This window comes from Acinonyx jubatus, chromosome E3, assembly GCF_027475565.1.
Source record: "Acinonyx jubatus isolate Ajub_Pintada_27869175 chromosome E3, VMU_Ajub_asm_v1.0, whole genome shotgun sequence".
NCBI lineage: Eukaryota > Metazoa > Chordata > Mammalia > Carnivora > Felidae > Acinonyx > Acinonyx jubatus.
In genome coordinates, this window is record NC_069398.1 from 8019982 (window position 1) to 8038348 (window position 18367).

General features: G+C 42.1%; 1 protein-coding gene across 3 annotated transcripts in view; it reads right to left on the bottom strand.

Moving 5' to 3' along the window:
• The window catches only part of PDXDC1 (pyridoxal dependent decarboxylase domain containing 1), a 51112-nt gene extending 39764 nt beyond the window's left edge, over positions 1-11348 (bottom strand). For 2 of the 3 annotated variants that reach the window (XM_027043197.2, XM_027043194.2), the window contains exon 1: positions 10903-11098. Coding sequence is in view for 1 of the 3 variants with exons in the window: in XM_027043194.2 (XP_026898995.1) it covers positions 10903-10923 (21 nt within the window). In the remaining 2 variants the exon portion in view is untranslated. Of the gene's footprint in view, positions 1-10902; positions 11099-11329 lie in introns of those variants that run through there. The other variant, XM_027043195.2, reaches the window with a different exon arrangement.
• Between the last annotated feature and the right edge of the window lie 7019 nt (positions 11349-18367).

Consider the following 18367-nt stretch of genomic DNA (forward strand, 5'->3'; position numbering starts at 1 on the left):
GTTTGCATTGCCACCAACAGTGCACGAGGGTTCCTGTTTCTCCACACCCTCGCCAGCATCTATAGTCCCCTGATTTGTTCATTTTAGCCACTCTGACAGGCGTGAGGTGGTTATCTCAGCGTGGTTTTGATTTGTAGTTCCCTGATGAGGAGCGATGTTGAGCATCTTTTCATGTGTCTGTTGGCCATCTAGATGTCTTCTTTGGCAAGGTGTCTATTCATGTTTTCTGCCCATTTCTTCACTGGATTATTTGTTTTTCGGGTGTGGAGTTTGGTGAGCTCTTTATAGATTTTTGGATACTAGCCCTTAATCCAATATGTCACTTACAAATATCTTTTCCCATTCCGTCGGTTGCCTTTTAGTTTTGTTCATTGTTTCCTTTGCAGTGCAGAAGCTTTCTACCTTGATGAGGTCCCAATAGTTCATTTTTGCTCTTAATTCCCTTGAGGCATGGCTTACATTTAAATTGTTCTGGCTTCTCCTCTCTTTTAGGAAGTGAAGTTGGGGGTGGAGGAGGTGGTGAGAAGTGGGTGGGTCAAAAACATAGTATGCTCTAGTAAATTAAATGTGAATATGTGACCCCAATTCCACAAACCCTCATGTGCTCGTTGTGTTAACTAGATAATCCAAAACACAAAATGTTAGCCAGATGCAGGATAATATTACGCTCTGTCAGGCAAGGAATGCTCTGAGAAAAACATGTGTTTGTTAACTGGTCCCTTAAAACTAAAAACCATGCCTCCATACGCTTCTAGTGAGAGCAGCCACGATTATCTTACTAACATTTCACACCCTCAAGACCTATTACAGTGCCAGACGCGGCAGTTGGGTGGTAAATGTTAATAAACAACAGCAAGGCATCAGACAGACACAAACCTACGTGAGAGAAACACTGAGTTATATAAAAATATTTATTATTTGGCATCTGGATGGAGATTGTTTCAGGATCTGGAGAGAGGGAAAAGACAGCATTCTGTGTAAAGTTCCTAGGAAGAATGTCCTTTTTTTTTTTTTTAATTCCTTAGCCCCAAGCACAGGGTCTAGCACAGAAAAAGGGCTCAATAAGATCTGTGATCCTTAATAATTACTAACAGTTAACAGACTGCTTACTATATTCCAGGCATTATGCTAACTTACCACTCTAAATGCATCACTTCTTGACTAACCCAAAGGCAGACATCATATGCTTTAGGGCCTGTACTATCCCAGAACCAGCGCTCTTAACCACTGGGCAATACTACCTCTCAATTTTATCAAATAAGTAAACAAACCAACTCACACTTGGAGAAAGCCTTGAACTCAAAAGTCATAATTAGAGCTAAGGCCTCTTAAGGCATCCTAAAGATGATCCTTGTGTGATTAATGTTTTCACCTAGATAAAAAGTGTATCAGAAGACTCTCCCTATCGGTAAGATTTCACAGTCTCAACGACATGACCCAAAACTCAGCATCCAAATCAGGGCATTTTCAAGAGTGAAAGGAAGCACTATTAGCAATTAAGCCATGACAACAGGTATGATGAGCTGAGACAGTCTGGGCAAACCAGGCCTTCACTAAAACGTTCACCAAAACGCTCACACCATCGCTCCACATAGTGGAGCCCATGCAAATGTTTGTGGCCATGGCTGTTTGAGTTATAAGGTAAAATCAAAGACAACATATAATTTGCCAGTAGTGCCCCTGAAGTGCAGGTATTGGGACAACAGGTTTCTTTGCCTGCCTCTAAACACACCTGAATACATTCTCCCTCATTTAAATCTTGGGTCAAGCGACTTGACTAAAAATCTTTTCCCAGAAGTTGTTTCCAGAAACAACTGGAAAAAGGTCCCTCTGTTAATAAAATCACCAAGAGATTCCAATCATCCCCCTTTGGAGACCAGGGGTCTTTAGTCTGCTTCCTTTCCATTGTCTTTCCTTCTGACCTTAAGAGACAGTCCAGGTAACAGCACATATGAATGCAGTGTTTTAAGATGCTTTTCCAGGGACGCCTGGGTGGCTCAGTCCGTTGAGTGTCCAACTTCGGCTCAGGTCATGATCTCACGGTCTGTGGGTTCGAGCCCCGTGTCGGGCTCTGTACTGACGGCTCAGAGCCTGGAGCCTGCTTCGGATGCTGTGTCTCCCTCTCTCTCACTGTCTCTCAAGTATAAATGTAAAAAAAAAAATGCTTTTCTAGGAAAGGGAGTGGTGGCCAACTCAGACATCTGAGCTTGGACTCGTACAGTCTCCTCTCACTCTGGGTCGCTCAGCCTTAGAGGCTCGCAGCAGTCCTATTATTAAAAAAGCAAACTAAAACAGAGCAACGAAGCATTTACAGAGCGTGCATACCTAATCGTGAAACCTAAATGCTCATCACTGAGGATTCAGAGACAGCTATTAGACTGCTAGTCAGTAGCCTGTACATTTATGAATTACATTTCTGCTACGGCTGATTCTGCTGTATAATGAAGTGGGTTCATTATTTTTGCTTCAATTATATCGAACCTAGATGCGTGGTAGGGCTTAATGCAATCTCAAGGCTCCTAAGAAGAACCACTCAATTGTTTGTATGGTTGATTGTCACGGAACTGAAACAGCTCATTGTGTAAAACGGGACCCGCCGTTCATCATTTTAGAAGCATTTTTGAGAGCCATTTTTATACTAGGTGATTTTCATCACTTTCAGTCAGTGTGAAGTATTAAAATATCCTGTCACTATCAGAAGAAGAAATAACACACTTGTAATGTTCACAAATATCGCCAATTGAAGCTCTCACAACTTAAACGTTAAAGGAAAAATGTCAAGAGTCAAATGCAAGATAAAACAGTAAAGGAAGTCGGGGAGTAATTCTTGAGTTTTCAAAAAGCTAGTAGGAAATTCTAAATTCATCTGGAATAGGGCTGCATGGATTAATGAAAAAAATCACTTATTTTTGCTTTTGGCTAGAATTCTATCAAGTCAGTACGAAGGAGCACTGGTACTATTCCTACCCTTACTTGGAATACATTCTATTTATCATTTTGTTCGATCTCATTTTTCAACAACTCTGGTCATGACCTGAGACACTGATTTGACACCCCACCTGCAGGATGCAACGTGCTGTATGGATGTTGGCAATTATAAACAATCAGATAAACAATCGTTTGTTAATAAAGATTACTTACTATAAAGTTGTTTATAACAACCTTTCGAAAGTAGAAACTGCAGTAGAAAAATAATCTTAGGGCATAAAATTTGGGAACTATTGCTCTACAGTCACTTTTAAAATGTTCTCAGCTTTCAGGGTTCTTGGGTGGCTCAGTTGGTTAAGCTTCCGACTCTTGGTTTTGGTTCAGGTCATGATCTCACAGTTTAGTGAGTTTGAGCCCTGCACTGGGCTCTGAGCTGGCAGTGCAGAGCAGGCTTGGGATTCTCTCTCTCTCCCTCTCTCTCTCTGCCCCATCCCCTACTCATGTCTCTCTCAAAATAAATAAATAGACTTAAAAATTTTTTTTTAATGTTCTCAGCTTTCAAGCATGCTTAAACAAGCTCTTGTATACACTTCCTTTAGTTGAACCAAGTGTGACACCAAAATTATATCTTTATTTTCATGTGAATTAGGGGAAAAAATAAGACCTCAAACTGAATTCATAGACCCCACTGCTTAGCAAAATCTAAGTTAAAAATAAAGTGGGGACAGATTATGCGAACAAAAAACAGATCTGGGATCCACTGTAAAGAGGCACAAGGGAACTTCTCAGGGAGATGCAAGTGTCCTGTATCTTGATGATGCTGATGGTTCTATCTCGGTGTATAACTGCCAAAACTCAAACTGTAGCATTAAAGTGGGTAATTTTACTGCATATAAACTGTCCTTCAATTTAAAAAAGGTAGGTGAGTGGATTTAAACTCAACTTAAAAGAAATAGTAAGCAAATAACAGTGCGAGTGGTATAGTGCAGTGGCAAAATTCAAAAATGGCATATAAATAACTGCTATTTGGGAAACACAGAGCAGCCCCCATAAAGAGGGAAAAAGGCAGTCTAACATATTTTAAAACGTATACATCACAACATTCATCAATACAAGTAAACGATACTGTAGTTTCAATAATTTTTTCAGGAGAGGAACATTCATAATCAGAGTTATTAACAAAGAAAAACTGAGGCACACGAGACCACCAGCTGCTCATATTGGACAGAAGACTGTGGCGTCGTCAAATGCCGATTTACAACACACGCGTTAGACATAAAAATCACCACGTTTCTCCAACAGATCACAGCGATCAGAGAAACCTTCAAAATGCTGTGTTTCTTACATACCAACTACTGTGGCCTTCCACATCTTTCTAAACAATGTTAATCCCAGAGAGTGATAATCATGCAACTGTCAACTCTCTCAAAATCATTGATTTTCCTCCCCAGTGAAAACAGAAACAGTGCCTGCTACCCAGCACCAGTTCCTCAAGTACCCCAAATGCAACACATCTCTGAGAAGCACCCAGAACACAGCAGCACCTGCTCCTCTCAGGTCAATGTCAAGAGAAAATGACAGGGATCTTCTGGGAAGTTGATAGAGTGCCCCGCAAACCTGGCTTACATTTTTGTAATCTCAATTTCTACATCTGTAAATGCTCGTGCCTGATTTTTCAAGAAAAGCTTTTCATTAAGAACTAGGCACTACCGTCTGTCTTCTAAGAACTGGATACCCCTGGAAAATCTTATTTTTAACTATCTTGGACTCTCTGCTTGAGTGTGTGTGGGAGAACATGAAGATACACTGTAATTACTGGCTCATGAAGTAGCATAATATTCCTGGTTGAAGAAGGACATGCAAATATTGCATAGGGCATTAATACTTAATCTTACCAATTCATCAAGAAGAGAAGCAGAAAAGAACATATGGGAAGAAGAAGGGGCAAAAATACACGACCGAGAGGTAAAAACCTGGTGGAGACAAGGAGGCAGCCTTAGTAACTTCAGATCAAACCTGTCACAGAAGTATGCAATATGAGGGTTAAAAAACAAAAACAAAAACAGAGCATTCAGATCACTCGCCTGAAGATCTATGTCGGGAATGCTAGGGATCCAAGTCTAAGTCTCAGAAACTGTATTCCCAGAGACCGCTACTCTGAAGAATCAATTCACTCAGACTTTGTATCATGAATAAATACTTCCTAACAACTACACAGATGGAAGAACACGCATACCAGCCAAGCTCTATTTCTGTAACGTTTACTAGTTTATCTGGAATCACACACTTATTCTAGAACACAAGAAAACTGCTTAAAGAAAAGCATGCTATAGTCACTGGAAAATGTAAATCTTTCACTGAGATATGCTTCTTATTGGGAGTCTTTCCTAGGACTTGTTGGGGACGGAATCAGAAAGATACAGGTACCCATTATCCTCATCAATGTCACTCTGTCCTACACTGAATTGGAAGTTTGTAGAATTAATGTTGCTGGCCTTCTCTTCTTAAGGAACCCATCAATTCTGAAGCCTTTGTATCTATGTGTCTTTGGACTTTCCAGGTTGAACTGTGTGAAACTGCCAACATTCAACAGTTTTTTAAATATATTAATTAATTTAATTTATTTGAGAGAGGGCGCAAGTGAGCAAGGATTGGGGGGAGAGAGAGAGAATCCCATGAGGGCAGAGATAAAGAGGGAGGGAAAGAGGGAGAAGGAGGGAGGGGGAGGGAGGGAGGGAGGGAGAGAGAGAAAAAAAGAGAAAGAGAGAGGGAGAGACGGGGGAGAGAGGGGGAGAGAGAGAAGAGGGGGCTCACCTAAAGTGGGGCTCACCCTAAGCAGGGCATGAGTTCACCTGACGCAGGACTCAAACTCACCAACTGTGAGATCATGACCTGAGCTCAAGTCAGATGCTTAACTAAATGAGCCACCCAGGTGCCCCTGTCTTTTTTTTAATTTTTTTTTTAATGTTTATTTATTTAGTTTGAGTGAGAGAGATCACAAGCAGGGGAGGGGTAGGGAGAGGGGGAGAGAAAGAATCCTAACTCTGCCAGTGCAGAGCCGAACTTGGGGCTTGATCTCATGAACCATGAGGTCATGACCTGACTGAGACACCCAGTCACTCCTCAACTGTTTTTAATGTACAAAATTACATTTCACAGGACTGCACCTAATATAATGTCCGGTCTCACTAGGATCCTGAGAAGCTCACTGTAGCTAAATGTCCAGGTGTCATGGAGTTGCATTTTAAAGTGAAGGCTTTATTTTGCTGTTTCTGCTTTTCTGCATATAGGAAGAAGATTATGTTGGAAAAGCATACTCCTCCCTCAGTCATTTGAAACTCAGAATGCATTTTCCACAGAAATAAAATGTGGATGGGATCCCAAGCTAGACCTCAAGGACTATCCAACTTTAAGGCAACTAAATACTTAACATTTAAGAAAGCAAAAACGACTGCAAGAACAAAAATTAAATAATAAATTAAAAATAATATTTTAATTTTGAATATTGCTTAGAAAAGAGCGATTTCAGATTGTGGACATTTTCAAAGTGATTGGAAGCATATTTTTGATGTCTAACTTCAAAATATGAAGCAGATTTCCTTTCCCTTAATTTATGTTCTACCAGGAGTAATATGAGGCACAATCATATAATAAAGTAAGCATCCACATTTTATTTACATTTTTAAAACACTCTAGAAAAGCCAGGATTCTGAACTAAATATTCTACCTAAAGAATCTCTTCCACAGAAATCTTTCCTGGTCACTCAACTTCATGCATTCCCCATTTTTTCCTTGATACTTTTTAACCCCTCCTTGTTATACAAGGACTTGTGTAAACATGTATGCCCCTACCAGAACATAACCTCCTGCGAGGATCATGTCTTATTTACCTTGTGTTTCTCTCAGCACTGGGCTCTGACCATAGTTGGCCTTCAATAAAAATTATAAATCAAACCAGGTTACTGCTTTAGTAAAAACAGCTGACATTAAACTCAAGCAACTCCTATCTATAATTATAACTCATCATCCTAGATATGGTGGAGCCCACACTGGAATGGGGACCCTCTACAGCTCTGCACTGACTACCTCCACGATCCTGAATAAATCAAAAATTACCGGGACCGTAAATTTTTAGGATCAGGAACTCTGTACCATGTTTTCCCTGACACCCAACATTTGATAATCAGTTACCACTTTAGCCATCATGCACCTGTATGCAAAACCCTCACATGATGATGATACAGGGGTCAGCTTTAAATGAGTACTAAAATTACAGGCTATCCTCCTCTCCTGTCGCCTTTTCTATTTAAGATCTACAAAATCAGACCACAGAAAATGGTCATTTCAAACGTGGCTAACAGGGATTCCTTAGTGAGATTTTAAAATAAAAAACAGAATAGAGATTCTGGTAGTATTTATCACTAATAACCAGGAATGTTCCAGTCATGCTCCTACTGCTCCTGGTAAACTTACAAACAGTATGATGAAAGAATTTTCCAAAATCATGTCCAAGGGGAAGGGGGCGACTTTTGCTCAGAATGAGTACAAGAAAAAATAATGGGCTGGGTTGTTAATTATTTAGATCAGACCCAGGGTCAAAGTTGCCTCTTTTAGAGACAAGCATTAGACCTACGACAAGCAAACGAGCCCCTCTCTAGAGCGCTGTCCAACACAACGGTCTGTGGGCATGGAAATGTTCTACATCGACAGTCAGGAGGTGCAGCCACAAGCCACACTGTGACTGAGCACTTCAAATGTGCCGACCGAGGAACTGAATTTTAGCTTTTATTTTATTTTAATTAATCTAAATTTAAGTTTAAGTAGGCCAACGTGACTAGTGGCTACCGTACTGGACATACAACTCCAGACTCTCCAAGTCAGTGGTTCTCAACCAGAGGCAGTTCCCCCAACCCCCAGGGAACAACTGCTTCATCTGGAGACTCTGGCTGCCACACTGTGGGACGTGCTACTGGTAGAGGCCAGGGATGCTGTCAAAATGAACATTCCACAGGACAGCCTCTCACAACAGAGAATGAGCCGAGAATGCTAGTAGTGCTGAGTTTGAGACACCCTGCTTTCAGTTTACTCAAGGTGGGAATTAAAGTAAACGCAAATAAAACGCAGCACACTTTGTCTAAACATAATCCCCAGGAAGAATGAGCTTTTCCAAGCAACAGAAAAAGGTCCGGGCTGTGGGACAAGTTAAAAGTAGCAAGTGTTTGCTAAAAAAATGTATGTAGGTGTGTTAACTTAATAAGACCTAAAGCATCAGAATAATTGCTTCCTGTAGCATTTTTTTTTTTTTAAACTTGACTATTAACCGAAGTAAGCTCTGTGCGACTATGCAAAGGGCCTTGTTCCTTATGAGCTGGACATACGGTATTGGGGGGCTGAGGCTCCCCTACCTACTCTTCCAGTTTAAACTCCTTGCCCCTTCAACTGACCTATCTGGTTTCTTGAGACCTCACTAATTTCAGAGACAACAGACAGTGTTGAGAGAGAAAAGCAAGCAAGAACACAGCCCTGTTGTCGCAGGTCTCCCATCTACATATTATCTAAAGAAAAAGCAAGCGTACAGAATCATACCTGGACCAAAGGGAATGCAGTGTCTGATTCTCCTAAATGATGATAGCACACTGCATTCTAGAGAGAGCGATTACTTGAAATGAGAGAATGGGAATCAAATATCGTTGTGGTTTCTGTAGCCAGTATAAATTATGCAAGGATCGGTTTAAATGGGATCATTCAGAACTGCTCAAAGAGTTCTCATTTTTATATTAGCAACGTAGAATTTCACCCAAAATAGTCTAGTCCTCAAAGAAACAGGAATAATGGATGCAATTCAATGTTTCTACTTTGATTCAAACTGTTTTTCTCAACATAAAATCCTCAACATTCATACTGTAGGAATTCTTTTTCTTTTCTGCTCTCTTAGCACGAACAGAAATTGTTCATTACATATGAGGCCCTCCACTGCTTCAGGGAATATAAAAATAAGACATAGCCCTAGTTCTGAAACACTTACATTCAGAATTTCCATACTGGCCTAAGGCAGGCAGAAACTTCCGGCCCACACATTCTGAATTCCTCAAAGATCACTGCCATTTTTGCGAATGCTCCAGCCTTAAGCACTCTGGAGTTGCAGTACCTTTTCCGATCCTCATTTGGAGAGGTTAAGGTCTTTTATCAGCCATTAATGTTTACAGGGAGAAACCAGTGTAATCTACAAATCAAATGCCAGAAAAGTAGTATTTCAAGCAGGATTCCGACCCACTCTTTTTTGCAGATTTGCCCATAAAAAACTATTCTTGGAGGAAGGATCACTCCAGTTTCTAGGTTTCTAACTGAAAAGACACAGAGCCATCCTGTCTTATGAAACTGGACAGGAAACAACACTGAAGAGATAATCTTAGCATCATTTTATATTCAGCTGTGGGTGTCACACATATGATCTAGAGCAGGAATTCTCAGGCTCAGCACTACTAACATTTAAAGCAGAGAATTCTCTGCCGTGGAGGCTGTCCTGTGCACTCCAGGATGTCTAGCAGCGTTCCTGGCCTCTACCCAGTAGGCACCAGTCGCACCTGCCTACCCACTAGTTGTGACAATCAGAAACGACTCCAGACAAGCTGCCAAATGTCCCCTGGGGAGCAAAACTGCACCGTGCTTGAGAATCACTGATCTGGCCTGGAACTCGCAGTACCACAAAGTAGACACTGTACTAATCAAAAGCCTCGAAAGACTTCATTCCTCCCCAATAAACATGTAACGCTCAACACATACAATCTTTTTCTCTTCTTGACTGCCTTCCACCCAATTTATGAGAAATGACCGGGGTGTCGTTGCTGTGTGCCCATGAAGACACCATCATCCCTTCAACTTTCCAGTGACAAGGGAACAAATCTACAGGGACTGCCGCACTGAAAAATGACCAAGTGTTATTGCTACCGGTTCAAAATTAAAATAAAGCAGTCTTAAAACCCTAGCATTGCTCCAGAATTCTACATGTGCAAAAAAAAAATTGGGTCTGCACAGGCAGACTCCCAAGCTTGGAGAGGGAGAAGGACTTTGAGGGCGGGCAAAATGTCAGGTTCTGCAGATAGGTATCCAAAGAGGGATCCAAGCACCGGTTCTCATTTACAAGCCCTAAATCCGGGACAATTAGAATCCATTTCCCTTGCCAGAGCAATCGGCCAGGTGCATCATCACGCTGCTGCTTCCCCAAGACAAACTAGAGGAAAGGGCTGCTACCAGTGGATTTCAGATCGACGCGAGCGTCTCCCCCGGGCACGAAAAGGGGGGAGTCACAAGTTGCGGAAGAGCAGCAATCCCCCAAAGCAATTCACGATCCGCAGAAGGCCCACCCCTTCCTGACCTCAGGGGTCTTCACAAACTACAGCACCAGAATCACGTGGGGGAACTTGTTAAACAAGCAGATCCCCGTCCCGCCCCCACAAGGTTCCCCACCCGAGGGCCGAAAATGTGGGTGTTTACCAAGGGCCCCAGGTGATTCCTAGTCACGCTGAAGTTGGAAAACCCACTGCTTCAACAATCCCCCCCCGCCCTAACTTGGAGACCACAGGAAACCCACAGGCTTGCAGTCGGCTCTGAAACAACTGGGGCTGCTGTCCAGGCTCTTCTGGGGCCGCAAGTCTTTAGCTCCGTCAGCCGAAAGGGTGAGCCGAGCTCGGGCAGGCCCCAAGGTCGGCCCCGCGGCCCCCGCAATGGGCTCCCGGCAGAACCGGCCCAGTCCCTCTCGGCCCACGGGCACCCGAAGGATTCCCGGCCCCGTGACGTGACCAGGCCTCAGCGGCGAGCGCCCGGCCGGACGCCCTTGCGGCCAGGCCCCCTCGGTCAGGGCCAGTTAGCCCCCAGGCCCCTCCCCGGTCACAATGGCAGCTCGCGACCGGGAAACAGTCGCCTCGGAGGCGGAGGCCTCGGGCCGCAGGGCCGCCCCCCAGCCCGAGTACAGACCTTCTCCAGGGACGCGTCCATGGCTGAGGCGGCCGGCGGAGCCCGATAAAGGCCCCGCGGTCCGGGCGCTACTTCCGCCTCCCGCGCCGCGCCGCGGTTTCCACGCTGGCAGCGCTGACGTCCCCCGCGGCCGCGGCCGGCGGGGCGGAGACGGGGAGGAGCAGCCAGGCGTCGCCGCGGGGTGGGAAATCTGCGGGTCTCAGGGAGGCGGGGCGGGGCGGGGCCCCTCGGGGTGGGCGGGGCCCTCTAGGCTTCCGTACCTGGCCGTCCCACCGGCCAGCCCTAAAGTGCCCAGGTGAGGGGGGGGGGGGAGGCACGGCGCAGCCGCTGCAAACTTTCACAAGCCCGTCGCAGGCGTCGGGGTAAACATATAATAACCACAAGTGACCACTCTTGCACTGAGAGGCTGGAAATACTACTCACGCACCTGTACTTCCCTGTCCTACGCTTCCAAGTTTTCCGCACCGTCAACATCCCTCAGGAATGGAACAGGCCATTCACCACAGAGGGGCGGGGCTAGCGAGCACCCCTGCACATGCGCAGGATGGCCAGTTTACTAGGTGCCGAGGGGTTTGCCGGGGGTTCAGGTCTGAGGTTCTCAAGTGATCGCGGGTGTTTAAAAGCGGTGCTGATGCGAGCTGGGGTATTTGTTTCACCGCGGAATTCCAGATGGAAAAGACTTTGAAACAACCGGTCCGGCTTCTTTCATTATGTCAAGCCATAATTATGATATGTCAGGTGATAATAATAGGTCAGCTGCTGCTGTTCCACTTTATGGCACAACAGCTCTATGATGGAGAGATAGTTATCCATATCCCGGTGCCAGTCTAGGTAGGATCCAGCCAGACCCAAGCACCGTGACCGCAGCGCCTGTCCACCACACACTGCTTCCGTAACCGCTTCCACCCCAGCTGTAGAATCATGTGTTTCTAAGGAATGGGAGAGGGCATACGTTTGCTTATTATATTCTTCTACTGAGGAATACTGAAAGAGACTAGCGTACCACGTATGCAGTCAGAAAACACTTCAGCAAAGACCAAAATGACGTTACAACCACAAAACCATTCCTTTTATCTCTTTTGTGCGCATCTCTTCTGAAATCTGCGTAAATGACTGGGTCATATTTTCAGCGCAGTAATTACATGTTTTGCGCTCTCTAACTTGTATTATGGTAAATTGCCCAGGTATGTTAATAAAATTGTTTTCTACCAAAAGAACCTTTGCGTGCCAGTTCAGAGTGTACCCCGGGAACTATTCAGATTCCCCAGAGTTCTGCAAACAGAAGAAAGACTTATGTCTATTTATGCCTTACAAGATCCAACATTGAATGTACCTCTGCTTAAGCAAATCACTTTTTCCGACTTATGAAAAATTTAAAACATTTAGAAAAAGTTGAAAGAGTTGCACAATGAACACCCACATGCCCACTTTCTAGATTTTACAATGAACAATTCCCTATATTTGCTGTTCACCAATAAGCACCTGTCTGTTCACCAATATGTCTTCTGTTTTGATACATTTCAAAATTGCAGACATGGATATATTTCATCCCTGAACATATCAGCAAGGATATCATCAAATATTCATATTTTTTGAAAGATATTTTATTTGTAAGTAATCTCTATACCAAAGTGTGACTCGATCTCAGGACCCCTAGATCAAGAGTCGCATGCTCCACTAACTGAGCCAGCCAGGCTCCCCGCAAAATCTTACTTTTTAAAACCACCTCCAAGTATCTTTGGATTATGTCACAAAGTAGATTCTACAAAACAGAAACTAGACAGATGAAATTAACCTCTTCTACTTTATTTATTTTTAAGATTTTATTTTCAAGTAATTTCCAAACCCAATGTGGGGCTGAAACTTACAACCCCGAGATCAAGAGGCACATGCCCTACCAACTGAGCCAGCCAGGTGCCCCTAACCTCTTCTACTTTAAAAGCAAACTTAAAACATGAAAATTATTCCCCCATGAAAAACTGCGAATAATTGGTTCATTTAATATTTACCCAAATATATGTATTGGCTGCCATCTTGTACAGTCAGATGCTAGAAATACAAAAATAAGACCAGATCCCTGCCTTTAAGGATACACTGTTTAGAACAGAGGTTTTTACTTTGTGACCCAGGGGGAGGCCCGTAAAACTCCTGAAACTATATCCAAAATTTTGTACTATGAGTACATTTGGGGAAAATGTCCATAGCTTTCATTTTATACTCGTCTGTCACACACACACACACACACACACACACACACACACACACACACAGCAAAATAAGTTAAAACCATTTCGCTTGTGGATGGACAGCTATGTAAATGTAGCATTCTGTGAGCTAGTACAGACATATGAGAAAAATATTGTAGGAAAACAAAACATGAAACCACTCATTGTGAGAACATTTGGCTTATATGTGCCAATACAGACCTTTTCTTGAAATAGGCAAAAAGCAAACCAAATAAAAGAAGTTTGTGGTTATTTTTCCCCTTTGAGTCTATTCACATGATTTTTTTTGTGTCCCGATTGATATTTACATAAACGTATTGTAAATGTTGCTTTTAACCTTTAGCTTTTTTTTTTCCCAAGCCAAACTGTATCCAGCTTTATTGAAGATACCCTTCATAAACAATCATGCTATTTCAGGCAGGACATGGGCAGACAATCGTTATCAGTATACAACAACTTTCAAACTCCCTTCTTCAGTGGACTACCAAAATCAGAAAGCCGCTATAACCCAATGAATTCTTCATTTGATGCTCTGAACAGGCAAAGTTTAGAGTGAGGATTGACATTTCACATTTAGCATGTTGTTTAACAACTTTTCACAAGCCGACCCTGAATTTCAGGAAATGAAATGAGAATGGCAGAATTATCAATCTGAAACACCACAAGCTAAAAGAGGAACTCTTTTGAGGGATGCCATTTCCATGGTGACACTGTAAAGTAACCTTTAACTTTTTGAATCAACCAAGTGATATATATGGAAGATGTATTTATCATTCACCAGGGTGATGGAAAATTAGTAAATTACCAAAAAGTGGAAGGAAAGAGGCAAGGTGAGTAGGAATGTAAGTGGAATCACCAATGTCCTCAACTTCATTTCACACTAAGTAAAGACTCTCTGAAATGGCAAAGTCAAGATTCAAAGTTTTAAGTGTAATATTTTAAGGCATAAAGGGTGTTCGCTTTTATTTCTAGAAGAAATAAAATTAAGTAACAAGAATCAGGAAGTGGAGAGGATGGGAGAGCTGGTGCAAATGGCAATAAATTTATCATTTTTTAGAGTAAGGAAACAATAGGTTCTTTCTAAATTAAGGAACAGACACAACGATATTTTTTACAAAGTAGAAGGTAAAAGCTTCTACAGAATGGGAGCAGGGGGGTTACAGACGAGGGAAAAGAAATTGGCAATATCCCATTTTATATTCTTCTACACTCTCTGGATATTTGCCATTTGCGTGCATTTCTCTCATGAATTGAAATTAAGTCAATTACCTGGAAAAAAAAATTGATTTCAATCATTTTTTAAATCTCGCCCGGCAATTTCGGAGAGAAGTCTGCGGTTCCTCAAGGAGACTTAAGGTGGCAACACTGAGACGATTTGTAACCTACCTTGTTTCGTTAGTTTCACTAAGTTCACCACCGTAGCTCAAAACAAAATGAAACAAAAGCAGCAAAGACAAATTTTGTTGTGAAAATATAGGAAACAGCTTAAATGAATTGTCCCCAACTAACACCCTATCATCACCATCCCCTCCATGAGAGGAACCTTCTCAGACATCCCATAAGCCCTGCCCCAAACAATCCCAGCTCCCTCACCCCAAGAAAAAATAACCACTTTCTGATCTTTACAGTAATCATGTCCTAATCATTCCTTTGCAGTTTTATCACCCAAACATGCATCCATAAACACTATAAAAATATATCTAGGGGCTCCTGGGTGGCTCAGTTGGTTAAGCATCTGACCTCGGCTCAGGACACGATCTCCTGGTTCGTGAGTTCGAGCCCCGTGTCCAGCACAGAGCTCTCCTTGGATCCTCTGTCTCCCTCTCTCTGCCCCTCACCCTCTCAAAAATAAATAAACATTAATATATATATATATAGTCTCTTAATATACAGTCTCTCTCTCTCTCTCTCTCTCTCTCCCCACACACACACACACACACACACACACGTATTCTCTTTTAATCTATAGGTATTCCTATATCTTTTTTTCCTTTACAATTGATCTGTTGAAGACATCATGTTACTGTTGTAGAATTTTCCTTAGTCTGAATTTGCCTCTGTTTTCTATATTTCCTGCAAATTGGCGGTTGGATCTAGGCTTAATCAGGTTTAGGTCTGAAGTTCTGGGGACTTATTCAGAGATGATTGTTGTTCTCTTCGTCAAAAGGCACATGGTACCTGGTTTTCTTTTTTTTGTGTTGTTAGCAGACACTAACATTCTTGACTTTACATTAATTCTGACCTAAATGAGAAAAGCTGTGAATTTTCCTATGCCACATATATTTTTATATCCAAGGAAGTTTGCCAAGATACGATTTCTTACCACCCTCTCGTTTTTCTTTTTGTTTTGACATAATTTCAGACTTGTAGGAAAGTTGCAAAAGGATAAAGAATTCTCTCAAACTCTTCCTGATTCCCTGTATGTTAACATTTCACCACATTTGCTATATTGTTCTAAGTGAATAAATAAATATGAACACACATAGTTTGCCCCTGAATCATTTTGCAATTTGTTGCAGATGATGTCCTTTCGTCTCTAAATAACTTGATGATATTACTTTCTAATCAATAGACTCTATTCATATTTTGACACTTTTTCCTAGATAAGTCTTGATAGAAAGTCTAGAATAGTGTGCTCTTGAATAGTTCTTCCAACAGAAGGACTATTTGTGTGTCTCACAACAGATATGAGTACAGGACAGATACTTTATAGAATGTTCATCAATGTGGGTTTTCTATTTATTTTTAGAAGATCCTAATGTTGATATTTTGTAGGTTAGTGATTTCCCTCCATAAACATGTTGTATGGACCAGAGCCCCACCTGATTTAAAAGCAGACGGATTTCTTGCTGTTCACAAATCTCAGATCGTGAATAATCACGTTTTCCTCCCAAGAAGCCTACCAAAGACTTTATTTTTTTAATATGAAATTTATTGTCAAATTGGTTTCCATACAACACCCAGTGCTCATCCCAAAAGGTGCCCTCCTCAATACCCATCACTCACCCACCCCTCCCTCCCAACCGCCTTCAACCCTCAGTTTGTTCTTAGTTTTTAAGAGTCTCTTATGCTTTGGCTCTCTCCCATTCTAACCTCTTTTTCCCCCCTCCCCCATAGACTTCTGTTAAGTTTCTCAGGATCCATATAAGAGTGAAAACATATGGTATCTGTCTTTCTCTGTATGGCTTATTTCACTTAGCATCACACTCTCCAGTTCCATCCACGTTGCTACAAAGGGCCATATTTCATTCTTTCTCATTACCACGTAGTATTCCATTGTATATATAAACCACAATTTCTTTATCCATTCGTCAGTGGATGGACATTTAGGCTCTTTCCATAATTTGGCTATTGTTGAGAGTGCTGCTATAAACATTGGGGTATAAGTGCCCCTATGCATCAGCACTCCTGTATCCCTTGGGTAAATTCCTAGCAGTGCTATTGCTGGGTCATAGGGTAGGTCTATTTTTAATTTTTTGAGGAACCTCCACACTGTTTTCCAGAGCGGCTGCACCAGTTTGCATTCCCACCAACAGTGCAAGTGGGTTCCCGTTTCTCCACATCCTCTCCAGCATCTGTAGTCTCCTGATTTGTTCATTTTAGGCACTCTGACTGGCGTGAGGTGATATCTGAGTGTAGTTTTGATCCACAAAAGTATGGCCAACTAATCTTTGACAAAGCAGGAAAGAATATCCAATGGAAAAAAGACAGTCTCTTTAACAAATGGTGCTGGGAGAACTGGACAGCAACATGCAGAAGGATGAAACTAGACCACTTTCTTACACCATTCGCAAAAACAAACTCAAAATGGATAAAGGACCTGAATGTGAGACAGGAAACCGTCAAAACCCTAGAGGAGAAAGCAGGAAAAAAACCTCTCTGACCTCAGCCGCAGCAATTTCTTACTTGACACATCCCCAAAGGCAATGGAATTAAAAGCAAAAATGAACCATTGGGACCTCATGAAGATAAAAAACTTCTGCACAGCAAAGGAAACAATCAACAAAACTAAAAGGCAGCCAACGGAATGGGAAAAGATATTTGCAACTGACATATCGGACAAAGGGCTAGTATCCAAAATCTATAAAGAGCTCACCAAACTCCACACCTGAAAAAACAAATAATCCAGTGAAGAAATGGGCAGGAAACATGAATAGACACTTCTCTAAAGAAGACATCCAGATGGCCAACAGGCACATGAAAAGATGCCCAACGTCTACCAAAGACTTTAAAAGTATTCCTACAACTGCAGACTTGTAAATCACAGGTACAACTGTTGGATTACCCATGGGCTAGCTTTTTCTTGGTTTTTAGAATAGCACACTGTCAGAGCTCAGATTGTAGATCCAAGTAAATCGGAGCTCTTCAAACTGAAAAGCTACTTGGGCCAGTTGCTTGACTTTGCGCTGTTTTAGTTTACTCATCTGTAAAATTCAGGTTATACTTGCCTTTTAGTGTTCTTTAAACACTCTTGTGGTTTTCACATTTAAAAAAAAAAAAAAAAAAAGGCACACCAAAACCAGGCAGACAAAGACTCCTCAGTGGAGCCCATCCATAGCTCCCTCCAGTTACACTTATGGTCTCAATTTTCATCACGCACATTCCACCGACTCATCTCAATGTGGTTTCAGTGCCTTCGTTCCACCCAAACAAATCTCACTAAAATCATCCCCATCCAGCTTACATGATGTCTCAGCTGCATTAGATCCAGATAATCACTTCTTTTTTGAAATCGACACTTCCCTTGCTTCCCGAGATCAAACTGTGTTCTCTGACTGTCTCTTCTTCATCCTTCTTCCTCTATCCTATGTTTAATTGCTGGATTTCCTCAGCACTCAGCCCTAATGCTCTTTTCTTCCACCTTGTATCCTCCATTTTTTTCTTTAACATCTATAGCAGTGTGGTTGTTAAACTGACAGTCAAAACCACTGATGAGTTGTGAAATCAGCCTAGCGGGTGGTGGCTAGCAATTTTGAAAAACTGAACTGGATAGAAAAGATCAGAGCAGCTCTTTCTGCCCATGGTTCCTGTCCTTGTGTTTTAATATAATCATCTTTTTTGCACTAAAAGAGAGAGCGAGAGAGAGAGAGAGAGAAATAAAGAAACAGAAAACACCAGAGCACATTATATGGAATAAAGGTAACTAAGAAACAATCCAAATGTCCATCAACAGGCAAAAAGAAAAATATTTGTTACCTATCTATACTACACAGGCATAAAAAAGAACGAACGACTTACAC